Source organism: Somniosus microcephalus, chromosome 1, assembly GCF_052327205.1.
Source record: "Somniosus microcephalus isolate GS21.2 chromosome 1, FLI_Smic_1.0, whole genome shotgun sequence".
NCBI classification, from domain to species: Eukaryota; Metazoa; Chordata; class Chondrichthyes; order Squaliformes; family Somniosidae; genus Somniosus; species Somniosus microcephalus.
Window position 1 is genome coordinate 53,621,393 of NC_140987.1, and position 27,215 is coordinate 53,648,607.

The 27,215-nt window shown below is 46.8% G+C and overlaps 1 protein-coding gene across 1 annotated transcript in view; it reads left to right on the forward strand.

Moving 5' to 3' along the window:
• snx25 (sorting nexin 25) overlaps positions 1–27,215 on the forward strand; it is a 321,585-nt gene that overhangs the window by 267,811 nt on the left and 26,559 nt on the right. Inside the window, exons 13-17 of the mRNA XM_085981347.1 lie at positions 92–229; positions 3,808–3,921; positions 5,816–5,980; positions 8,644–8,761; positions 14,109–14,175. Coding sequence (XP_085837473.1) covers positions 92–229; positions 3,808–3,921; positions 5,816–5,980; positions 8,644–8,761; positions 14,109–14,175 — 602 coding nt within the window. The remainder of the gene's footprint in view (positions 1–91; positions 230–3,807; positions 3,922–5,815; positions 5,981–8,643; positions 8,762–14,108; positions 14,176–27,215) is intronic.

Genomic DNA, 27,215 nt, shown 5'->3' on the forward strand with positions numbered 1-27,215 from the left:
CATTAACTCACAAAATGGTAACTCTTTTGATGTTGCTGAATTGCGTTTGCGTAGAGTCAACCTTCTTCTTTTCATTCCTTTTTTGGGGCAGGTTGTGGAAGAGAATGGAGAGCAAATGCCCTGCTACTCGGTCACGGTGCAGTTGAGTCCGCCTGATCCTGAAAATAACGGCTGGACAGTTGCCAGGAAGCTCAGCGAGTTCCAGACGCTACATCGGAAACTCTGTGAGGTACCTACATCTGACCTTTTTTGTAAGCTCTAATAACATTACAGACATACTCAAATCTCAGGGTTGTATTGTCCATCTGCATTAAATCTGTTTTCACGGCCTCATTAACATAACTAAGATCTAAATTAATTTTTAAACACTCACCTAATATCTGGAAGCTTTACTGCAATGGTGAAGGGAGACATTTTCACAACTATTTTAAATTTCTCTATTATGTTTCCGAATGACCTAGTAGATATCGGTAACTTCAATAAAGAAGCTACATCGCTCCCCTCCAGTAGGGGAATCATCAACATGGGGACATAAACTTAAAGTTAAATTTTTTACCCACAATTTAATCCACAAAGAGATTCTTCACACAAAGGATGGTGAATATGTGGAATGCACTGCCTTAGAAGATCAGAGATGCAGAATTAATTGAGGTATTTATAGGTGGGATAGATAATTGGGAACTAAAGGAATGAAGGAATATAGCGAAAGGGTGCTTAGTTGGGATTAAAACGATTGATGTTCCATGATTAACAAAATGGGGCTGCACTTTTGACAGGCCGAAGCGCCTACTCCTGTTCCAGCCACTGTTGATGGCTCAGTGAGTAAATGAGCCATATAGACCAGGTAGGTGCCAAGTTCAGCCCTTAGTTAGCTATTCTTATCTGGGATGCCACTTTGGGACTCCATAATTTGCCTCAGCGCCCCCAGGTTTCAGGAGGAAAAAAATTGGCCACGGTTCTCTGCTGGAAGTGAATGCGTGTGGCTATTTGGTGAGGACAGGATTGGAGTCGGCTGTGATCATTCCCCCCATCCCGCCCCATAATGGAATAGCCCGTTGACACTCGCTGCTGAGCCTCAAGCATGACTAATAGCCAGCTGGTGAGGTATTGGAGGGCAGCTGGCAACCTTGGAGCAGTTCACTAGAAAGAAAGAAAGACTTGCATTTGTATAGCGCCTTTCACGACCACTGGACGTCCCAAAGTGCTTTACAGCCAATGAAGTAATGTCACTGTTGTAATGTAGGAAACGCGGCAGCCAATTTGCGCTTCGCAAGCTCCCATTAACTGCAATATGATAATGACCAGATAATCTGTTTTTGTTATGTTGATTGAGGGGTAAATATTGGCCAGGACACCGGGGAGAGCTCCCCTGCTCTTCTTCAAAATATTGCCTTGGGATCTTTTACGTCCACCTGAGCGAGAGAGCAGACGAGGCCTCGGTTTTAACGTCTCATCCGAAAGATGGTACCTCTGACAGTGTAGCACTCCCTCAGTACTGCACTGAAGTGTCAGCTTGGATTTTTGTGCTCAAGTCTCTGGAGTGGGACTTGAACTCACAACCTTCTGACTCAGGCGAGAGTGCTACCCACTGAGCCACTGGCTGACACTCTATTGTGGTCTATATGATTCTTGTGTGCACAGCATATTAGGGTAGTTATCGCCACCCCCCCTTCCCCCCCCCCCCCAAACAAGTTCATTTTTTATAGTTGAAACTTCTTGGACATTCTTGTAACCACAGTACTTGTCTAGTTCTGTTCCCCGTGCCCCACCCCCAGGAGGAATTCTTCCTTACTAGTTTGGGGACAAAATTCCATTCACATTGGGGATATTCCTGCCCCCTTCCATTCTCACTTGCTGAGGAAGTGGAATTTCTTATCTTGTTGCTATGGAGATCTCTTGTTTGGGAGTCCTAAGCGAGGGAGAGAGTGGGATTGGAGGATGAGCCAGGAAGGCAGACGTGGATGGATGCTTCTATATTCATGTTGCATTCATGTTTTTTATATTGCGTTGACAGGGCTAGTATTATAACGGTCATGCCCAAAAGTGACTATATGTGTGTCCAGGTTTTGAGGAAATATTAGTATGTCTGTATGCTCCTGATGTTGGTGTCCTTTATCATACAGCTCTGCTCATTAAGTGGGAAGTGCAGTCTGTATTTCAGCTCGATTAGTTTGCTGTAGTGTGGTAGAACAAAAATAACCGCCTCCTTCAATCAATCTGGCTACAACCAATGCTTAATTGTAATAACTCAATTAGCTTTGTTAGAGAGCCAGGTTACAAATGCAGCTACATTTTACATGTAAGGCATGTCGGAGTGGCTCTGGAGCCCTAACCCAAGTCATAAATGACATCCTTTGTAACAGTGACGCATTATATCTTCTTGACCTTCCAGTAGGATTTGATACGGTTGACCACACAATCCCTCTCCAGCAACGTGGGACGCCGTTGCATTGTTCCATTCCTACCTATCCTAATGCAGTCAGTGCATCCGAATCGCTAGTTTCTCTTCTCCAGAGTCCCGCAAGGATCTATCCTCTGGCCCCCATCTTCCTCTTCTACATGCAGCTCCTCAGTGACGCAGCCTGCGGGTCTGAGTCAGCTTTACATGTATGCTGATGATACCTAGCTCTACTTCTCCACCAATTCTCTCAAGCCTTCAACTGTCTATCGTCCTGTATTTCTGGAATAGAAGCTGGGCATGAAATAACAATATTCGAGCTGCTGTACACTGTTTTAAGCTGTTCTTTGCACCTTTTAATTTGCACTATGGTTAGCTAGAGGTTTTCACCCGTGTTACGCACCGTTTTAACAGATAACCAATAATCAGGAATCAAGGAAATAAAGCACAAACGATCAAAAAACACACATGCACTCTGCCTTTTGTCTTGCCATTTTACCAACAAACACATAAAAAGGTTAAAGTGCACATGCAGATGCTGTGCAAATATGAGTATTGCGATCACATGCTCAACTGTGTCTATTATTCAATTTTTATTTAGTAATCAAAAATGGCATTAGTCACATCTGGATTGCCAATTAGCCACGTGTCTAGTGGCTAATATATTGGACAACACTGCCCTAGCTTCTCCATCCTGAGAGAGCCAACAATTCTCTATCACAGCACCCAACTGTTTCTTAAATGATTACAGAATTTTCACCTCCATTACCCTATTCGGAGTCTATTCCACTTGATCACTGTGTGTGTGGGAAAACTTCTTGGCTTCCTGACATCAGTCCTAAATTTGCCTTTTGTTAGTTTGAGCCTGGGCCTCTGCTGTTCTACTGCCATGGGTTAGCTTGAAGTAGTCTGCTGGATTTACCGTTCGTGTCCTGTTTACGATCTTGTATATTTTGGGAACACCTCTTGGTTGCCTCCTTTCAGGGCTGAATTTCACTGGGTATTCTTCATAACTCGGACACCTGACATTAGGTATCAGCCTCACAACTCTTCTCTGAACTGACTTCAGAGCTTGAATATCTCCCTTGTGTCTATGACCAAAACAGGCACATACTCAAGGTGGGAATTAAAAAGGAGGAACGCTGTAAAATGCACATTGCTTTCTCCACAGTTTGCAGTCATTACTTCCATGTGATTGTACAGTTACGACAATGGGCAACATACTTAATTGCTGTGAGGGCTCCAGTTCTGTATAAAGGATGCGGAATATTCACTGTAAACATTAGCTGGAGGAGCAGATCCCTGTAATGTGAACTGAAGACTGGATTAAGTTAATGCAGCTCTAAAAATTAGCCCAGTAATAAGGCAGCATTGTTAAAGCAATTAACTCTTGATTTTGTGTTTTGCAGTGTTTCCCAATATTAAAGAAGATGCAGCTGCCTTCTATTAGTAAGCTACCCTTTAAATCCATTGATCACAAGTTCCTGGACAAGTCAAAAAATCAGCTGAATAATTTTTTACAGGTAAGAGAAAACAGAAATTGTAACTCCAGTAGCAATATTAACACAATTGTCAACGGTAAATTGAAATTGGGTACTTCCAAGTTTCATAACATGATGAGCAATTTCTATCTCTGTGCTAACAACACTTTACTCTATAGATATTCTAGGCTTATTGCAGGTTTTCTCATTCTTCTTCCTTTCCCAGCTGTACCGCTCCTGAGTTGAGTAAAATTCCGACTCCACTTTGCTTAAAAGATTAATCTTGCAACTGCCATATCAGCTCTCTGGCCAGTGGCCAGAACAATGCTATTTGCTCATTCTTCTGGCAAAAGACTAAATCATGGATAGACAGGTCTTTTTGATCAGTAACCCTCCCTGCCAAGGCTGCCCTTGTAATAATCGCAAGGGTGCCCTTTATTGACATTTCCTCAGACGTGTCTTCCAATTGCTTCCTTCCAGTGAAGGGCAGTTCTAAGATCATACCGTGGATGTTTGCAGTGCCCCTTGAGACAGCTATGTCTACAAAACAACATACTCATTCGGGGGTTTATTGGTGCCATTGCAATTGCCCCCTTTAGTGAGAGTTAAAGCAGAAGCACATTTTCAGTCGCCGGTAAAGCCTATGCAGTATTTCTTGGCTATTCTTTGTAGCAATGGCTGAAGTTTGACTAATTGACTTGGTAGGTCATTGTGTACATTTCCCCTTTAATTTCAGGGGCACACCTGCCGCCCAGTTGTGTCAAACCATCTAGTCGCTGTGAGGGAAATCTGGATCCTGGGTTATTTGACAGCTACCTATTCTAGTGTGTTGTGTTTTTTTTTGTTAACAAGTCGATGTCAAATGTAGCCCTGGGAAAGAGATACAGAAAAGGGTCGCTTATGCCATATCTGACTTGAGCTCGCCGAGCCCTGTTTGGTAGAGTGCTTCCTTCAATTAGAGAGTTAGCGGTAAGAACATTGGCAGTCACTTTTGGTGGAAAGATTTCTGTCAGACACTGGCCATAGTATCTCATCTTAAGTAGATTTAATATTTGATTAGATTTAATAGACCCATTTGGTGAAAGCACAGATCCCCTTTCTCAATTTTCTGTCCCCTGCTCTCTCCAGGCTATGCACTAATTGATAAGTAGGTGATCTGCTCTCGGATCCCCCGCAATGTTACTCTGAACTGACCTTTTTGAGCCACGGAAGAGCATACTGGCGATGGCTGCCCCTCAGATTCCCACCCCCGTGCGGTGAAGTGCTTGGCTTCTGCTCAGTGCCGTCAAACATTGACGTGCTTGAGATCAGAAACTCACAGTTTGAGGGATCATGGATGTAAACTTGGTCCTCCATGCTCTCTGGATCCAAACATGGCTGTGGAGATCAGTGATACCGTGTCTTCAAATTATAATTCTTGTGATGATCTGAATATTACAGTTCAAGACAGACATCAAAATCAGGTTAAGAATAAGGTCAACAGAAAGAGTAAAACCTGACCTTTTTTGCTGCCCTTACAGGCGACATTTTCAGAAGTGCTTAATTGCTAGGGTAAAACCAGTTTTTAATGTCTCTCTCTCGCTCAATAATCCTCACTGAGAACTATTTAAGAATAATGACTATTAGAGTATTCATTGCATGACATCAAGATCCATACTGAGTTGCTTTTAAAAGTCAGATCAGAACCGCAGCATCAAAGATTTCTGACTCTGCAAGTGTTTACTGTTCTGTGAAAATGGTTTAGAACATTGATATTGATTATCTCTTCGTGACTGGAGAGAGATTTTGATCTCTGATGGATTCATGGCCGTTTTAAAAGTAAACTGCTTCCAGACGTACAGTAGATTCATTAGCTGGTTCCAAGGTGTAACTAAGCAAATGGCCGTGCCACTGTCTTTGTCTGTACAACTTTCTCACCTGAACCACCTTCTTCCAGAAACTCCTCACAGACGAGAGACTGTGCCAGAGTGAGGCACTTTATGGTTTTCTAAGCCCTTCCCCGGAATACCTGAAAGTTGTTGATGTGCAAGGGAAGAAGTCAACTTTTTCGCTCTCTTCCTTTCTGGAGAGGCTCCCTGGAGATTTCTTCTCTCATCAAGAGGTACGCTTCACTAAAGCTCTGCATAACTTGAAAAGAAACGGCATTATACGGCTTATTTTGTCTCGCTCTGGTTTAGCAGTGGGCTTTGTAATCCCTGATTAAGCTTCATAATAGTTTATTGAAAAATATATATTATAAACTACCCTTACGGCTGAGTTTAAATACCTTCATGGTCTTGCTCCATTCTGTAAACTCCTCCAGCCCTAAAACCTCCCTCTCTTCCTCCCCCCCAGCCCCTCAACTCTCAGTTCGTCTGATTAACCCCTTGGCATTTCCCCCCCTTAACCCCACTCCACACTACTGGCAATTGTGCCTTCAGCCTTCTCGGCCCCACGCTCTGGAATTCTCTTGCCAAGCCCCTCTACCTCTCCTCCTGTAAGGCCCTCCTTAAACCATCTCTGTCCGAGCTTTTGATCATAAAGAAAAAAAAGAAAGACTTGCATTTATATCGCGCCTTTCACAACCACCGCACGTCCCAAAGCGCTTTACAGCCTATGAAGTACTTTTTGAAGTGTAGTCACTGTTGTAATGTAGGAAACACGGCAGTCAATATGCGCACAGCAAGGTCCCACAAACAGCAATATGATAATGACCAGAAAATATTTTGTTTTAGTGATGTTGATTGAGACCATAAGAAATAGGAGCAGGAGTCGGCCCTTTGAGCTTGCTCCGCCATTCAGTAAGATCATGGCTGATCTTCTACCTCAACTCCACCTTCCCGCACTATCCCCATATCCCTTAATTCCCTTAATTCCCAAAAATTTATTGACCTTTGTCTTGAATATACTCACGACTTGGCATCCACAGCTCTCTGGGCGAGAGAATTCCAAAGATTCACAACCCTTTTAGTGAAGAAATGTTTCCTCATCTCAACAACAACAACAACACAACAACTTGTATTTATATAACACCTTTAACATAGTAAAACGTCCCAAGGCACTGCACAGGAGTATTTTAAGACAAAAAATTTGACACCGATCCACATAATGATAAATTAGGGCAGGGTGACCAAAAGCTTGGTCAAAGAGGTAGATTTTTAATGCGCGCCTTAAAGGAGGAAAGAGAGGTAGCGAGGCGGACAGATTTAGGCAGGGAATTCCAGAGCTTAGGGCCTAGGCAACAGAAGGCACGGCCACCAAAGGGTGAGCGATTATAATTGGGGAGCAGGGCAGAATTAGAGGAGTGCAGATATCTCGTGGGGAGTGCGGGGGGGTTGGCGTGCTGAAGGAGATTACAGAGATAGGAAGGGGCGAGGCCATGGAGTCCTCATCCTAAATGGCCTCATCTCAGTCCTAAATGGCTGACTCCCCAATAGATCCCATGACACTATTTCGAAGAAGAGCGGGGGAGTTATCCCCGGTGTCCAGGCCAATATTTATCCCTCAATCAACTTCACTAAAAAAAAAAAATCACATTGCTGTTTGTGGGAGCTTGCTGTGCACAATTGGCTGCCATGTTTCCTACATTACAACAGTGACTACACTTCAAAAGCACTTAATTGGCTGTAAAGCACTTTGGCACGTCCGGTGATCGCGAAAGGCGCTATATAAATGAAAGTCTTTCTTTCTGAGTGAAGGAGCTTTTTGTGTTACTGCTTATAATTGGAGGCAACAATTTATTGCAGAAATTAAGAATGCTTAGCTGTGTACTGACTGCTGAGGCAGAAAATCTTTCATGTTATAGTCTGTCACTGATGGCAGACGCTGGCTTTAAAGATTCATCCACAATGAAAGAGTTGGGTAGCTCCAGTTCTGTGTATAATTATCATGGGGATATCTGTTTGTCATAACTAGATGCAAAAGAATCAAAGTACTTTCTTGAAAGCAGAGTAACACAGTTCATGATGAATTACACAAGGGAGCGATTCCTGATTAGGTCTGAACTACAGCATGCACATAAAACCCTGAACTAGTAAATTGTCTTTTGGCCAATATTTTATTTAATAATCTATATAGAAATTAATTTTTCATTTTCGAGGCTGCAGAGTCTTTCTATTTTAAGTCTAGTTCTTCTGGTCTTCCCAGCCCACACATAACATGCAGGCAAGGGCGAATGGGCAGATTACACCCAGGGCAGAGGCAGTAATCCTGTAAGCTCGCCATTCGGAGGTGTGAACAGGATCAGCCTGCGGACTGCTCTCTGACCCCCCCCCAGCCTTTCTCCTCCACCTACCCATGGAGAGGGATGTAGCTCCCACTCAACAGCATGGTAGCACAGCCTGCAGGATAAATGCCGTAGCGTGGCTGATTGTATGCTGTCACTACCATACAATGACAGTGTACATGTATAGGAATGAGGTTAATTTATTTGTGATGAAATAGCTAGCAGTCAGGTTTGTATTGATAAACCCATTGCTGCTGAAAAATGATAGTCATATGATATCGGAGACCACAAGCTTGTGACATCAGAGGTGCACAATTACTCTGAGATAATTTTCACATTCTGATGTACAAATTACAAAGTCGGAATTTTCTGACAATAACTTTGTTCTATCCATGTGCGTTAGGACATGAAGAAGCTGATGATGATATTGCCATAGAAACGAAGAATGTGTACTGACTGCAGATAATCTTTCATTTTAAAGTCTGTCAATGATGGCAGAAGGCTGCAATGTCAGTTCCTCCACATATGTTTTTTGATTGTTTTTCCATTGCTGTGCTCAGGAGGAGACTGAGGAGGACAGCGATCTGTCTGACTATGGGGACGAGGTTGATGGCAAAAGGGACTCTCTTGCTGAACCGTGTTTCATGCTCATTGGAGAAATCTTTGAGCTCAGGGGAAGTAAGTGAACTTTGTATGTTTCTTTCTTAGTGTCAGTGTTTGAGATGAAGTGCATGAAGCTTCACTCCATCTTTCAGTCAGAAAGGCCGAAGAGAGTTTGCCTGGAGTGGCTGGAATGAACGTTCTAGTGTCAGCCTTGGCTCAGTGGTAGCACTCTCGCCTCCGAGTCAAAAACGTCGTGGGTTCAAACTTCACTGCAAAGACTTGACTCTGTAATCTAGACTGACACTGCAGTGCTTTACCCCCAAAACAAAAAACAGGTCCTGCAGGGGTGGGAGGAGAGACACAACAGACAGGATCACCCTGGTTAGGCACAAGGCAACGGTAAAGAAATGGAATTCAAACCTAGTCAGCAAACATGAGACGCATTTTCCCACTAATCTGTTTACATTTGAAAACCACAGTAGTATTCGCATTGACAACTTTCAACTAACAGCTAATCTGGAATTTCCCAACCTTTGGCGTAATTAGTAATTTTTGCCACAAACCATCTAACAGTGTCAGATCTCCATGATTTATTGGCATGTTAAATACAGCAGCTAGTATCTGCTAACAAGTCTTAACGATCAATTTATTTTCAGAACTTTTGACAGCTTCCATGGCCCTGCCAACAAAACAGTGAATAAATAATCTTCTGTTGTAACACTGCATTATCTACTAGATTAGCCATTAAAAAAGCAAAGCCAACTGACAGCAGTGTTGCTGTTTGATGACTTAAGGTAACCAGGGTTGATGCAAACAGAATACAGTATCTTATTGGGTAACCTTTCTAAAATTCATTCGGAGAAGCTGGCAATGTTTCTGTAGCAGGCTACCCTTGAATTTTTTCATAACATGTCGCACTGAATAATTAGCAAACACTAACCACGTCAAAAAAGCTGACCGCTCAAAAACCGGTCTCCATATAGGACTATGACGTAGTTATTTATACTCGACGTGTAGTAGGGGAGCATGTGTTTGTCAGAAGTTTACCTGTAATCTCACACACAATCCCATCCTTTGTATATAGCAGAAGATAGAAACATAGAAGATAGGAGCAGGAGTAGGCCATTCGGCCCCTTGAGCCTGCTCCGCCATTTAATGAGGTCATGGCTGATCATCTAAATTCAGTACCCTGTCCCTGCCTTCTCCCCATATCTCTTGATCCCTTTAGCCTTAAGAAATATATCTAACTCCTTCTTGAATATATTTAATGAATTGGCCTCAACTGCCTTCTGTGGTGGAGAATTCCACAGGTTCACCACTCTGAGATTGTGGCAAAAACTGCAGGAATTTTCCCTCATTTCTTGTGAAGAAATTGTGTGCTATTGTGGATATGTCCTGGTACTATCTATTGCTAAATCTGGTAAGTTATTTTAAATTGTAAGATTGACACAAAGACACTGTTCTTCCTCCCTCTCATTGCAAAGTTTATGCTGGCACTCTTCCTCATCTCCTCCCCTCAAGTTTATGGTGACACCTTCCTTTCCCTTTCTCTTCCCCTTCCCCCACCCCGGCTCCTACCTCCTGCTGTCACAGCAGAGGATTGATCATTACTGCCCACACCGTGCAGCAATGCTCAGTCCAACAGCTTCACGGTCATTTTTACTAATACCAGCTTTTTATTTTCAGATTTTTTTAAACTGACCATGAAGCTGGCGGATTGTCATTAAAAACCCAACAGGTTCGCTAATGTACGTTAGGGGCGGACACCTGCCGTTCTTACCCGGTTTGGCCTATATGTGACTCCAGGCTCACATCAGTGTGGCTGACTCTTGCTTGTCCTCTTAAGTGGCCTAGTAAGCCACTCAGTTGTATCAAACCACTTTCAAGAAGGCCCACCACCACCTTCTATGGGCAATTAGGGATGGGCAATAAATGTTGGCCTTTCTTAAACTGAATTCAAATGCTCCAACTGCCATGGTGGGATTTGATCTTGCCTTCCCTTGGACTATTAGTCCAGCCCTCTGAATTACTAGTCCAGTAACCTAACCATCACACTACCATCTCCCAATGTTTACTAGGTCACATCCATGCATAGAATGTTCCCAATCTTTGACATGCCACAAGGGCGAGGTAGCAAATGGATAATATACCCACTATGTTACCCTACCCAATAGTGTCATAGAAACATAGAAGATAGGAGCAGGAGTAGGCCATTCAGCCCCTCGAGTCTGCTCCGCCATTCAATGCGATCATGGCTGATCAACCAAATTCAGTACCCGGTCCCTGCTTTCTCCCCATACCCCTTGATCCCTTTAGCTTTAAGAAATATATCCAACTCCTTCTTGAATATATTTAATGAATTGGCCTCTACTGCTTTCTGTGGTAGAGAATTCCACAGGTTCACCACTCTCTGGGTGAAGAAATTCCTCCTCATTTCTGTCCTAAATGGCCTACCCCTTATCCTTAGACTGTGACCCCTGGTTCTGGACTCCCTGACCATCGGGAACATCCTTCCTGCATCTAGTCTGTCCAGTCCTGTCAGAATTTTATAAGTTTCAATGAAATCCCCTCTCATTCTTCTAAACTCCAGCGAGTACAAACCCAATTGACCCAATCTCTCCTCATACATCATTCCTGCCATCCCAGGTATCAGCCTGGTGAATCTTCGCTGAACTCCTTCCATGGCAAGAACATCCTCCGATAAGGCGACCAGAACTGCACACAACACTCAAGATGCGGTCTCACCAAGGCCCTGTACAACTGGAGCAAGACATCCTTGTTCCTGTACTCAAACCCTCTCGCTACGAAGGCCAACATACCATTTGCCGCCTTAACCACCTGCATGCTTACCTTCAGCGACTGGTGCACAAGGACACCCAGGTTTCATTGCACTTCCCCTTCTCCCAATCTATTGTCATTCAGATAATAATCTGCCTTCCTGTTTTTGCCACCAAAGTGGATAACCTCACATTTATCCACGTTATATTGCATCTGCCATGCTTCTGCCCAATCACCCAACCTGTCCAAATCATCCTGGAGTTTCTCGGCATCCTCCTCACAGCACACACGCCCACCCAGCTTTGTGTCGTCTGCAAACTTGTAGATATTAGACCTAGTTCCCTTGTCTAGATCATTAATATATATTGTGAATAGCTGGGGTCCAAGGACCGATCCCTGCGGTACCCCACTAGTCACTGCCCGTTTATTCCAACTCTTTGCTTTCTATCTGCCAACCAGTTCTCTATCCAAGTCAATACCTTGCCCCCAATCCAATGTGCCTTAACTTTACACGCTAATCTCTTATGCGGGACCTTATCGAAAGCCTTCTGAAAGTCCAAATACACCACATCCACTGGTTCTCCCTTATCTATTTTACCAGTTACATCCTCAAAAAATTCCAGTAGATTAGTCAAGCACGATTTACCTTTTGTAAATCCATGTTGACTTTGTCCGATCCTGTCACTGTTTTCCAAGTGCTCTGCTATTACATCTTTTATAATGGACTCTAGCATTTTCCCCACTACCGATGTCAGGCTTACCGGTCTGTAATTCCCCGTTTTCTCTCCTACCACCTTTTTTGAATAGTGGGGTAACATTAGCTACCCTCCAATCCATGGAATCTGGAACAGTACCCATCGAATGTTGGAAGATGATCAGCAATGCATCTACTATTTCTAGGGCCACTTCCTTAAGTACCCTAGGATGTAGATTATCAGGCCCTGGAGATTTATCGGCCTTCAATCCCATCAATTTCCCTAACACCATTTCCCTACAAATACTGATTTCTTTCAGTTCCTCCCTTTCATCAGACCCTATGTTCCCCGACATCTCTGGGAGGTTATTTGTGTCCTCCTTTGTGAAGACAGCCTAATTTTGGCACTCAAGTCTGTAGCGTGAGTCTTGAACCCACAACCAGGGGTGAGAAGCCACCACTGAGCAAAGCATGATTCCTTCGATGTAAGAATAATCTAGTAATTTTCTATTTACTGAACGATTGATTGTTGTGCTCCCAAAAATAAGGCACCTGACGAACAGTCTATCTTGTATCTCAGTGAAAGAGATTGTTGAAATGTCTGGTTACTGTCACCTAGCAACATAAGAACACAAAAGGTTGCCTTGCCCTTAGTCCTCTATTTGCCACAATACTTCTGCAGATATCGATCTGTTTAAACACTCCCTCCTTTTGATACACTCTTCCCCAGCAAACCTTTACTGTCTCCCATCCCAGTCGATGCCCTAGTATGGCCCCCATCTTCGCATCTTCAAGTTCAAGGGCTGCCAATTTGAATTTATTTGGCATAGAAATGGCTTAGCCAACCATCACCAGATCTAGCTGGACCATATCCAGCATAATCAATCCTGTCCCAAAACTACACATTACTCCAGGATCATCCTGGATAGCAAAGATCACCTCTGGCTGTGTTTCTCCACTACCACGATTTCCTTTACCTCTCCCGCCCCAAACTTCCCTGCCTCCTCGCCCTCAACAACTACGAGGAGCTTATGGACTTCTTTGTCGCTAAGATTGCAACCATCCATTCAGCTGCCTCTCTGATTTCTACTCTTCTCCTTGCCCCGCCTCCCCGCCGTAACCCTGAAACCACATCTCTCGTTTCTCTCCTGTTGCCCCTCATGCCCTCTCTAAGCTCTTGTTTGCCGTGAGACCCACCTCCTGATCCTTTGGCCCCATTTCAACTAAACTGCTGACCACCCGAAATCGTGCAGGGGAATATACACCTGGGCGCGCCAAAAAAACGCACCACCAATTTTTGTGCCTTCAACATTTCGATTTCATGTCCTTTTGTATTAGAGAAGGATAAAAAACAAGTGAAGGAATGTTGGATATTTCTACAGCTGAATTTACAAACCCATGTAACTGCTTGTTTTCAAAAAGGTGACCCTTTTGGGGGCTGGGACACCTTCTTGAAGTTGTTGGTCAGCTTTTTCTACTTTTCTAGGCTGATACGTATGTGGTGGCTGTAGTAAAGGAGGCAGTTTATATATCCTGAAGAACATTTTTTTTAACTTTTGGAATAATCCTACACGTACCATATCCCACTCAATAAGGCCCATAGTCCCTCTTTCAGTACGGCATTCTGTCTCCTTTGGAGAAAGGATTGTTGGTAACCGCCCTGGGGAGGTCCTTCACACAGCACAGGAAGTCCTATGTGTGTGACATCCTTGATATGAAAATGTCTTGAGGAAATTTCTGTCCTTCCTGATTTTCCTGTTGTTGGCCTGAGTTTATTCCTGTTGTATGTGGGTAAAGCTTCAGTTCAAGAATGAAGAGTATTCTAGACGATAATGCAACTGTTTTCAGTGTCACCTTGAAGAGCACAAATTTGCTCCAGATTTTGTTGGTGGCAGAGTTCTGTAATCTAATCTTTTTATATGTTTCATCTTGTTAACCTCTGTTTTACAGTGTTCAAGTGGGTCAGGAAGACACTTATTGCTCTAGTACAAGTTACATTTGGAAGGACAATCAACAAGTAAGTAGTTTTTTCCCCCCCCCATATCTTTCTTCAACAAGATGTGGCATACAAGTCCTGTGCCCAAGCACCACTTCTCTGTGGTTTGGAGCTTCCAAGCACGCAGTGGACGGGCTTTCTTGGACTATATGCAAGGTTCAGGACCATTTTGTCAGATGGATTGCTGGCAAAATGGGGCAATGGATGTAGGGAGTGAGGACTTCAACTTACACTAAACAGTTGCTCAGCACCCTGGAGGAAGAGTCAACCTCATGACCAGCTTCACCAAAACTCCCTGCATGAGGGCCTGGCTAGGCAGTTGGTGAGGAGCAAGCTTTGCATTTGGATTTGGGCATTTAGAACCTTTGAGGTGGCTAGCCTGTGGCAAGCTGTATGGCGTAGGTCCTTCCACCACACTGAAGGCAGGTACCCGTTCTGTATTCTGATGAGATAATTCTGATGTTTGGGATTGCAGCAGCTGAACGGAGTTATCTGGATGCTGGATTTAAGAACCCACACTCGTGTATCCACAGTTTGATACCTACTGTTATAAATCTCATCATAAAGAAACTACTCATGAAATAACACTGGACGGCCAGCTGGTGGCGCCGTCCAAGGAGTATAAATACTCGGGTGTGGGCCTAGCTTGCCCACGGACATTTTGTAAGACAAGAACTAGTGAAGTACAACTAGACCTCCATGTTCTGAAACAAGTTGATTAAAGCCTTGCTTTATACTCAAACCAAGTGCGTAGTGAGTTTTATTACGTCAATTTAATCAACTTGTTTCAGAACATGGAGGTCTAGTTGTACTTCACTAGTTCCTGTCTTACAAAATGTCCCTGGGCAAGCTGGGCCCACTCCTGAGTATTTATACTCCTTGGACGCCGCCACCAGCTGGCCATCCAGTGTTATTTCATGAGCAGTTTCTTTATGATGATGAGATTTATAACACCTACCATGATTGAGAAGTGAAATATTGCTGCTGAACCTCTGCATTTCTAACACCAATTTAATGGGATCTGGTTTATATCTATATTATTCTGTGGTCAGTAGGAAGTGACAGTATACCTACACATTTTATGGTGAGTTGTGCTGCTCAGTTTGCTGCTTGCAATAAGTTCCTTGTATCTGATGTCTGTCAGTAAGGGTTCAAACCTTTGTGCGTTTTCACAACTAGTGAATATCCTCCTTGGAGAGAAGCAAACTGCATTACTTCCTAGGGTTGAGTAGGTTTCAAGATGATGTACTTGGCAATGGGAGATTGGAATGGTAGCATAGTGGTTATATATTGGGCTAGTAATCCAGAGATGTGAGTTCAAATCCCACGACAGTTGTGTGTGGAATTTAAATGTGGAATGAAAAGCTAGTATCAGTAATGGTGACCATGAAACTACCGGATTGTCGTAAAAATCCATCTGGTTCACTAATCTCCTTTAGGGAAGGAAATCTACCGTCCTTACCTGGTCTGGCCTATATGTGACTCCAGACCCCACAGCAATGTGGTTGACTCTTAACTGTCCTTAAATGGCCTAGCAAGCCACGCAGTTGTAACAAACTGCTACAAGAAATAATGATAAAATCGGACGGACCAATCGGCTTCGGACACGGCAACGGCACACGCAGTCGACCCTGCAAAGTCCTCCTCACTAACATCTGGGGACTTGTGCCAAAATTGGGAGAACTGTCCCACAGACTAGTCAAGCAACAGCCTGACATAGTCATACTCACAGAATCATACCTTTCAGCCAATGTCCCAAACTCCTCCATCACCATCCCTGGGTATGTCCTGTCCCACCGGCATGACAGACCCACCAGAGGTGGCGGCACAGTGGTATACAGTCGGGAAGGAGTGGCCCTGGGAGTCCTCAACATTGACTCCGGACCCCATGAAGTCTCATGGCTTCAGGTCAAGCATGGGCAAGGAAACCTTCTGCTGATTACCACCTACCGCCCTCCCTCAGCTGATGAATCGGCACTCCTCCATGTTGAACACCACTTGGAAGAAGCACTGAGGGTAGTAAGGGCACAGAATGTACTTGGATGGGGACTTCAATATCCATCACCAAGAGTGGCTTGGTAGCACCATTACTGACCGAGCTGGCCAAGTCCTGAAGGACATAGCTGTCAGACTGGGCCTGCAAGCAGGTGGTGAGAGAACCAACACGAGGGAAAAACCTACTTGACCTCGTCCTCACCAATCTACCTTTCGCAGATGCATCTGTCCATGACAGTATTAGTAGCAGTGACTACCGCACAGTCCTTGTGGAGACAAAATCCCATCTTCACACTGAGGACACCCTCCATTGTGTTGTGTGGCACTACCACCATGCTAAATGGGATAGATTCAGAGCACATCTAGCAGCTCAAAACTGGGCATCCATGAGGCGTTGTGGGCCATCAGCAGCAGCAGAACTGTATTCCACCACAATCTGTAACCTCATGGCCTGACATATCCCTCACTCTACCATTAACATCAAACCAGGCGACCAACCCTGGTTCAATGAGGAGTGTAGAAGAGCATGCCAGGAGCAGCACTAGGCGTACCTAAAAATGAGGTGTCAACCTGGGGAAGCTGCAACACAGGACTACATGCATGCTTAAACAATGGAAGCAGCATGGTATAGACAGAGCTAAGCGATCCCACAATCAACGGATCAGATCATAGCTCTGCAGTCCTGCCACATCCAGTCGTGAATGGTGATGGACCATTAAACAACTGACGGGAGGAGGAGGCTCCATGTACATCCTCAATGATGGCGAAGTCCAGCACGCGAGTGCAAAAGACAAAACTGAAGCGTTTGCAACCATCTTCAGCCAGAAGTGCTGAGTGGATGATGCATCTCGGCCTCTTCCTGAGATCCCCACCATCACAAAAGCCATTCTTTAGCCAATTTGATTCACTCCATGTGATTATCAAGATACAGCTGAGCACATTGAATACAACAAAGGCTGTGGGCCCTGACTATATCACAGCTGTTGTGCTGAAGACTTGTGCTCCAGAACTAGCCACTCCTCTAGTCAAGCTGTTCCAGTACAGCTACAACACTGGCATTTAGCCGACAATGTGGAAAACTGCCCAGGTATACCCTGTCCACAAAAAACAGGACAAATCCAATCCAGCCAATTACCACCCCATCAGTCTACTCTCAATCATCAGCAAAGTGATGGAAGGTGTCATCGACAGTGCTATCAAGCGGCACGTACTCACCAATAAGCTGCTCACCGATGCTCAGTTTGGGTTTCGGCAGGACCACTTGACTCCAGACCTCATTACAGCCTTGGTCCAAACATGGACAAAAGAGCTGAATTCCACTACCCTTGACATCAAGGCAGCATTTGACCGAGTATGGCATCAAGGAGCCCTAGTAAAATTGAAGTTAATGGGAATTGGGGGAAAGACTGGCTGGAGTCATACCTAGCATAAAGGAAGATGGTTGTGGTTGTTGGAGGCCATTCATCTCAGCCCCAGGACATCACTGCAGGAGTTCCTCAGGGCAGTGTCCTAGGCCTAACCATCTTCAGCTACTTCATTAATGACCTTCCTCCATCATAAGGTCAGAAGTGGAGATGTTTGCTGATGATTGCACAGTGTTCAGTTCCATTTGCAACTCCTCAGATAATGAAGCAATCCATGCTCACATGCAGCAAGACCTGGACGACATTCAGACTTGGGCTGATGTGTGGCACGAATGTTACTTGCCACTTAAGTGCCAGGCAATGATTATCTCCAACAAGAGAGAGTCTAACCACTGCCCCTTGACATTCAACGGCATTACCATCGCCAAATCCCCCAACATCAACATCCTGGACCAGCCACATAAATAATGTGGCTACAAGAGCAGGACAGAGGCTGGGTATTCTGCGGCGAGTTTCTCACCTTCTTACTCCCCAAAGCCTTTCCACCATCTACAAGGCATAAGTCAGGAGTGTGATGGAATACTCTCCACTTGCCTGGATGAGTGCAGCTGCAGCAACACTCAAGCTCGACACCATCCAGGACAAAGCAGCCCGCTTGATTGACACCCCATCCACCACCTTCAACATTAACTCCCTCCACCACCGGCGTACCGTGGCTGCAGTGTGCACCATCTACAAGATGCACTGCAACAACTCGCCAAGGCTTCTTCAACAGCACCTCCCAAACCCGTGACCTCTACCACCTAGAGGGACAAGGGCAGCAGGCGCATGAGAACACCATCACCTCCAAGTTCCCCTCCCAAGTCACACCATCCTGACTTTGACATATATCGCCATTCCTTCATCATTGCTAGGTCAAAACCCTGGAACTCCCTCCCTAACAGCACTGTGGGAGTACCTTCACCACACGGACTACAGCAGTTCAAGAAGGCGGCTCACTACCACCTTCTCAAGGGCAATTAGGGATGGGCGATAAATGCTGGCCTTGCCAGCGACGCCCACATCCCAGGAATGAATTAAAAGGAAACTCCTCTGTGTCAGACTTTATAATCCAATACCTGACCCAGGTAAGTCTGGATTATTATTATTCCAGGGTGCAATTAATGATTGATGATGGGACCGGGAAGGGTAGGCTGGCACTGCAGGCAACAATTCTTCCTACTTGGGCTCCAGATAGTCCTCTGAGCTAAAGCACTAATGAGTAAGGTGGTCTTATTTGGTTGAGCAGCGGGAAGCTTACCAATGCCCTGTGCTAGAAAGCTGCATTGTTTCCCAGCCGTACCCAGCACACACTTGGCGATTCCTGAGCCTTGGCGCTTCTCAACGTGCACCTCATTTCTCAACTCTTCGGCAAGTAGGGTGCGGTCCCTCTGGGCAAACGGATGCTCTGATTTTGGAGTAACTTGGATTGGTGAATGCTAAGTGCAGTAAATGGATTTTCAGGTGTCTCAGATCCCTTGCTGCACGAAAATTGCTGTCAGTTGTATTAAGCTGAAAATTCAAATGGGAAAGGATTAAATACACTTAAACTACTACTGTCCTTGAAATGCAGTTGTCATGCTTTAGAAACATAGAAAAATAGGAGCAGGAGTAGGCCATTCTGCCCTTTGAGCCTGCTCCGCCATTTAATATGATCATGGCTGATCCTCTATCTCAATACCATATTCCCGCTCTCTCCCCATATCCCTTGATGCCTTTTAGGTCTAGAAATCTATCTCCTTCTTAAATATATTCAGTGACTTGGCCTCCACAGCCTTCTGTGGTAGTGAATTCCACAGGTTCACCACCCTCTGAGTGAAGAAATTTCTCCTCATCTCAGTCCTAAATGTCCTACCCCGTATCCTGAGACTGTGACCCCTCGTTCTAGAGCCACCAGCCAGGGGAAACATCCTCCCTGCATCCAGTCTGTCTAGCCCTGTCAGAATTTTATACGTTTCAATGAGATCCCCTCTCATTCTTCTAAACTCTAGTGAATACAGGCCTAGTCGACCCAATCTCTCCTCATATGACAGTCCTGCCATCCCAGGAATCAGTCTGGTGAACCTTTGTTGCACTCCCTCTATGGCAAGTATATCCTTTCTTAGGTAAGGAGGCCAAAACTGCACACAGTACTCCAGGTGTGGTCTCACCAAGGCCCTGTATAACTGTAGTAAGACATCCTTGCTCCTGTACTCAAATCCTCTTGCAGTGAAGGCCAACATACCATTTGCCTTCCTAACTGCTTGCTGCACCTGCATGTTTGCTTTCAGTGACTGGTGTACAAGGACACCCAGGTTCCAAAGTGGCAATCAGTGTGTAGAACCGGAAGATGTAGATGAGGTTTTAAATGAATATTTTGCATTTGTGTTCACTATGGAGAAGGACGATGTAGGCATAGAAATCAGGCAAGGGGATTGTGATATAATTGAACAAATTAGCATTGAGAGGGAGGAGCTACTAGCGGTTTTAGCAGGCTTAAAAGTGGATAAATCCTCAGGCCCAGACAAGATGTATCCCAGGCTGCTGTGTGAGACGAGGGAGGAGATTGCAGGGTGATGCGCTATCAATTACTCATAAAAGACTGAGAGTTAAGAGAGTAACTAAAGGCTTTTGTTAACAAAAGAATGAAGGTCTGCCTCGAGTGGTCGACCGGTCCAGAAATACAAAGGGCTGGGGAGCAGTCACCTTTATACTAGGACTTGTGGGAGGAGTCAGCCGAGGCATGTCCAGGCATGTACACAGTGGAATACAAACAGTGGTTTACCACATTCACCCCTTGTTTAAAATTGAGTCCGGCAGGGTGAAGTGTATTAAAAGTTAGTGTATTGGAGTCTCTCCGGAGGTCTTGTCTGGCGCTGTGATCGGCGTGGCGATGGCAGGGGTAGTGGAGCTTCCGGCGTCGAGTCCTGCGTGGGCTGTGGCACAGGCGTGTCGTCCTCGTAGATGTCGAGCGGGTCGCGGGGCCCAGGCCTGCCGTCTGCTGGGGCTGGATATCGGATCGTGGGGGGGGGTGGTAGTGAGTAGTGGGTTACTGCGGCCCCCGAGGGTGCAAGGTCTCTTATGGAGACTGTGTCCTCCCGCCCGTCCGGGTATGCAATGTAAGCATACTGGGGGTTGGTGTGGAGGAAGTTGACCCTCTCGACCAGGGGGTCCGTTTTATGGGTCCTCACGTGCCTTCTCAGTAGGACCGGCCCTGGGGACGTCAGCCATGGCGGTAGCGATGTCCCCGATGTGGACTTCCTTGGGAAGACAAACATTTTCTCATGAGGGGTGGCGTTAGTGGCAGTGCAGAGCAGTGACCGAATAGAGTGGAGCGCATCGGGGAGCACATCCTGCCAGCGGGAGGTTGGAAGGCCCCTAGACTTTAAGGCTAGCAGGGCGGCCTTCCAAACTGTCGCATTTTCTCTTTCCACCTGTCCGTTCCCCCGGGGGTTGTAACTGGTGGTCCTGCTTGTGGCAATACCCCTAGTTAGCAGGTACTGACGGAGTTCGTCGCTCATAAACGATGAGCCCCGGTCGCTATGGATATAGCTGGGGAAACCGAACAGGGTGAAGAGGTCGTTCAGACATTTAATGACCGTGGCACTGGTCATGTCCGGGCAGGGGATGGCGAACGGGAAACGGGAGTACTCATCAATAATATTGAGGAAGTACACATTGCGGTCGGAGGAGGGGAGAGGCCCTTTAAAATCAACGCTCAGGCGCTCGAAGGGGCGAGTGGCTTTTATCAGGTGGGCCCTGTCTGGTCTATAAAAGTGCGGTTTGCACTCAGCGCAGACTTGGCAGTTCCTGGTCATGGTCCTGACCTCCTCAATAGAGTAAGGCAGGTTGCGGGCCTTGATGAAGTGGAAGAACCTGGTGACCCCCGGGTGGCAGAGGTCATTGTGGAGGGCCCGCAGTCTATCGATCTGCACGCTGGCGCAGGTGCCACGCGATAGCGCATCCGGGGGTTCATTGAGCTTCCCGGGCCGGTACAAGATCTCGTAATTGTAGGTGGAAAGTTCGATTCTCCACCTCAAGATCTTGTCATTTTTGATTTTGCCCCTCTGCTTGTTGTTAAACATGAAAGCAACTGAACGTTGGTCTGTGAGCAGGGTAAATCGTTTTCCAGCCAGGTAGTGCCTCCAATGACGCACAGCCTCCACAATCGCCTGGGCCTCCTTCTCAACAGCGGAGTGTCTGGTCTCCGGGCCTTGGAGGGTTCGTGAAAAGAAGGCCACGGGTCTCCCCGCCTGATTGAGGGTAGCGGCCAGGGCAAAGTCGGACGCGTCGCTTTCCACCTGGAAGGGGATGGATTCATCCACTGCGTGCATGGTGGCTTTGGCAATGTCTTCCTTGATACGGTGGAAGGCTAAGCGGGCCTCTGCCGTCAAGGGAAAAGAGGTGGACTTGATCAGCGGATGGGCCTTGTCCGCATAGTAGGGGACCCACTGGGCATAATAGGAGAAAAATCCTAGGCACCTCTTCAGGGCCTTGGGGCAGTGGGAGTTCCATAAGGGGACGCATCCGGTCGGGGTCGGGGCCGATGACTCCGTGTTCCACAACACAGCCAAGGATGGCGAGGCGGTTTGTGCAGAATATGCACTTCTCCTTGTTATATGTCAGGTTCAGGAGTTGGGCGGTGCGGAGGAATTTTTCGAGGTTTGCATCATGGTCCTGCAAGTCACGGCCGCAGATGGTCACATTGTCCAGATATGGGAAAGTGGCCTGCAACGCATTTTGATCTACCATCTGGTCCATCTCCCTTTGGAAGACGGAGACCCCGTTGGTGACGCCAAAGGGAACCCCAAGGAAGTGGTAGAGGCGGCCGTTTGCCTCAAAGGCAGTATACTGGCGGTCCTCAGGGCGGATAGGGAGCTGGCGGTACGCTGATTTCAGGTCAATGGTCGAGAAGACGCGGTACTGCGCGATCTGGTTGACCATATCAGCTATGCGGGGGAGTGGGTAGGCGTCCAGCAGGGTGTAGCGATTTATTGTCTGGCTGTAGTCGATGACCAGGCGCTGCTTCTCGCCGGTCTTAACGACCACAACCTGGGCTCGCCAGGGGCTGGTGCTGCCCTCAATAATCCCTTCCTTCAGGAGCCGCTCCACTTCGGTTTTAATGAAAACCCTGTCCCCGGCACTGTATCGCCTGCTCTTTGTGGCGATGGGCTTACAGTCGGGGGTGAGGTTAGCAAACAGTGGGGGGGGGGGTGACTCTGAGTGTAGAGAGGTTGCACCTGGTGCGCGGCGGGCAATTTGGGAGCTGCTGGCTGCGGACTGTGAGTGGGGGTAGGGGTCCACCGTACGCCATCGTAACACTTTTAAGGTGGCACTGAAAATCTAACCCCAGCAGGACAGCAGCGCAGAGGTCGGGCAGGACCAGAAGTTTAAAATGATCGTACACGGTCCCGTCTACTATGAGTGTCACTACGCAGTAGCCGCCGATGTCCGCCGACTGGGACTCGGAGGCCATAGAAATCCGCTGGTGCGCAGGCAGGACTGGGAGAGAGCAACGCCGCACCGTGTCTGGGTGGATGAAGCTCTCCGTGCTCCCAGAGTCAAAAAGGCAGATTGTATCGTGGCCATTTACCTTAATGTCCATTGTGGAACTGGCCAGCTGGTGCGGTCTCGCTTGGTCCAGTGTAACGGATGCCAGCGTAGGGGTCGGTGTGTCGCTGCGGGTATCAGATGAGGCGGTGTTGGGGGCCTGCTGCGTTCCGGCTGTCGTCCAAGATGGCGGTGTCCATGATCCCCATGTGGCTGGAGGCGTCCAAAATGGCTGCTGTACCGGTGGTTCGCACATGGCCGGGGAGGCCCAAGATGGTGGCCCGCATGGCCCACACGCGGCGCTGCTGGGGTTCGGGGTGGCTTTGGCCCTGCAGACATTAGCGTAGTGTCCCTTCTTCCCGCAGCCCGAGCAGATCGCGTTTTTCGCCGGGCAGCGCGCTCTGGGGTGTTTTGCCTGGCCACAGAAGTAGCATTTCTGGCCTTGGGGCACTGCTGTCTGGCCTTGGGACACTGCTGTGGTAGTTGGGGTGTGGCTGGGGTGGCACGGCGCTATGAGGCGGTCCTACCGTGTCCCATGCTGTCATTCCCCACGGCGTCCACGGTGCAGAGGAGTAGGCATCCATGCCCCGGTAGGCTGCATCCAATGATTGTGCGAGTTCAGAGGCCTTGTTGAGGTCGAGGTCACTCTGCTCCAACAGTCGCTGTCGGGTGTAATTGGATCTGTGGCCCGCTACAAAAGCGTCCCGGATAAGTTCCTCTGTGTACACGGCGGCCTTTACATCCTTACAACCACAGGCCCGGCCAAGCACAGACAGTGCCTGAAGGTATTCCACGGTCGATTCCCCAGGTTGTTGTTTACGACTCCCCAGAAGGTGCCTGGCGTACACTTCGTTCACTGGGCGCGTGTACTGGTCCTTGAGGAGCTTGATAGCGTCCGCGTACGAGGTCGCGTCTTGGATGACCGAGTACACTCGGTGGTTCACTTTGGAGGTCAGGACATCCAGTTTGTCCTCGTCCGATTTGATTGCTGCGGAGGCGGTCAGGAATTTTTCGAAACACTTAAGCCAGTGAGTAAACTTGGTGGATGAGTCCGCCTCCCAATGATCTAAGTCCAGGCATGCTGGTGTGAGGATCTTCTCCATTATAAAAATTTTGTTAATAAAATTGATGCGCTATCAATTACTCATAAAAGACTGAGAGTTAAGAGAGTAACTAAAGGCTTTTATTAACAAAAGAATGAAGGTCTGCCTCGAGTGGTCGACCGGTCCAGAAATACAAAGGGCTGGGGAGCAGTCACCTTTATACTAGGACTTGTGGGAGGAGTCAGCCAAGGCATGTCCAGGCATGTACACAGTGGAATACAAACAGCGGTTTACCACACAGGGGCTCTGACACAAATTTTCAGAACCTCTCTGGCCACAGGGGAGGTGCCAGAGGACTGGAGGACAGCTAACGTAGTACCATTATTCAAGAAGGGTAGTAGGGATAAACCAGGGAATTACAGGCCAGTGAGCCTAACCTCAGTGGTAGGGAAATTATTGGAAAAAATTCTGAGGGACAGAATTAGTCTCCACTTGGAGAGGCAAGGATTAATCAAGGATAGTCAGCATGGCTTTGTCAGGGGGAGATCATGTCTAACCAATTTGATTGAATTTTTTGAGGGGGTGACTAGGTGTGTGGATGAGGGTAGTGCAGTTGATGTAGTCTACATGGACTTCAGTAAGGCCTTTGACAAAATCCCGCATGGGAGACCGGTCAAGAAGGTAAGAGCCCATGGGATCCAGAGCAATTTGGCACATTGGATCCAAAATTGGCTTAGTGGCAGGAGGCAGAGGGTGATGGTCAAAGGTTGTTTTTGTGACTGGAAGCCTGTGTCCAGTGGTGTACCACAGGGATCGGTGCTGGGCCCCTTGCTGTTTGTAGTGTACATTAATGATTTAGATATGAATGTAGGAGGTATGATCAGTAAGTTCGCAGATGACACGAAAATTGGTGGAGTGGTAAAAAGCGAGGAGGGAAGCCTCAGGCTACAGGAGAATATAGATGGGTTGGTCAGATGGGCAGAACAGTGGCAAATGGAATTTAACCCTGAAAAGTGTGAGGTGATGCATTTTGGGAAGACTAACAAGGCAAGGGAATACACAATGAATGGTAGGACCCTAGGAAGGACAGAGAATCAGCGGGACCTTGGTGTGCATGTACATAGATCCCTGAAGGCAGCATGACAGGTAGATAAGGTGGTTAAAAAGGCATATGGGATACTTGCCTTCATTAGCCGAGGCATAGAATATAAGAGCAGGGAGGTTATGATGGAGCTGCACAAAACGCTAGTTAGGCCACAGCTGGAATACTGTGTGCAGTTCTGGTCGCCACACTATAGGAAGGATGTGATTGCATTGGAGAGGGTGCAGAGGAGATTCACTAGGATGTTACCTGGGCTGGAGCACTTCAGCTATGAAGAGAGACTGGACAGGCTGGGGTTGTTTTCCCTAGAGCAGAGAAGGCTGAGGGGGGACCTGATTTAGGTGTACAAAATTATGAGGGGTATAGATAGGGTAGATAGAAAGGAACTTTCCCCCTTAGTAGAGGGGTCAATAACCAGGGGGCATAGTTTCAAGGTAAGGGACAAGAGGTTTAGAGGGGATTTGAGGAAAAACTTTTTCACCCAGAGGGTGATTGGAATCTGGAACTCACTGCCTGAAAGAGTGGTAGAGGCAGCAACCCTCACAACGTTCAAGAAGCATTTAGATGAGCACTTGAAATGCCACAGCATACAAGGCTAAGGACCAAGTGCTGGAAAATGGGATTAGAATAGACCGGCGCGGACACGATGGGCCGAAGGGCCTCTTTCTGTGCTCTTGGGGTCGAATTTCCAAGCCCCTTGGAGGCGGGAGTGATGGGAAAATTGCAGAATCGGGGGGCAGGAACCCATCCCGCCCCCAACCTGCCTCCATGCCAATGTCCCAGGAGGCGGGTATCCGACCTGTGCTGGGAGCCGCCTCCCCGAGGCAGGAAGGGGATTAGTGCCAATTAACTGCCTAACAGGTAGTTAACAGGCAGTTTTTTGCCTAATCCCTATTTTTAGCCCTGAAGTGTGGGCTTCCCGACGGCTCCGAACCACGCCAAGTTAGCGAGGCGGACCGTCAGTCTGAAGGGGTTGGAGGGGTTGAGATGTCCATTGTGCAAGTGAGTGATGGGTGCATGTGTGCAGAGGTAAGTGTGTGAGGTAAGTGTAAAGTGTTTTAATAAGTTTTACTTACCTTTACTTTTTCCTGCAGGCTTCCTTCCTTCAGTTCTCGGGAGTCCCTGAGCTCACCGGCACAGAAAGCAGAATGGTCGCTGAACTGTCAAAAGCTGCAGCCTCTGCTTTCTGGTCTGGAGACCTCTCTAACTGAGTCTGAGTAGAAGGACTCAAGTTAGAAGACAGATTGTCAGTGTTTCACAGCTTCACAGAGCTGTCAAATGCTGATTTTTCATCTGTCAAAAGCTCTTGACAGATGAAATGTCAATCGCTGACATCACCAGTAACCAGGTGTCCCTTAATTGGCCTGCTGAGCCCACTGGGCGGGCTTAACAAGGTCAATCAAGGGAAAGTAGTGTGGGTTGGCCACAAGTCGATGGAGGCGGGACTACAACCCAAAAAGTGGGAGCCCCACCTCCATCACGTCCCCATTGACAAATTCCAGCCCTATGACTCTATGTTCATTTGTACATCAACATTTCCCAATCTATCACCATTTAAATAATACTGTACCTTTCTGTTTTTCCTACCGAAGTGGATAACTTCACATTTATCCACGTTATACTGCATCTGCCATATATTTGCCCACTCACTCAACTTATCTAAATCGCCTTGAAGCCTCTTTGCATCCTTCTCACAACTCAAAATCCCAAGTTTCGTGTCGTCGGCAAACTTGGAAATATTACATTTGGTTCCCTCATCTAAATTATTGATATATATTGTGAATAGTCGGCTCTGTTGATGAGTCTTGCCTCCATTGTTGAATTATTTCACACACTGCTTTGATTAATTGAATATGCAGGTCATGTATTTCACAGTGTAATGTCACTTGCCATTATTCAATGCAATGCACTACAATTAATCATTTTTCTTTGTATCCATATGAGGAAATACCTGCTCTGGGGATTTGTAAACTACATACCCAGAGCTGT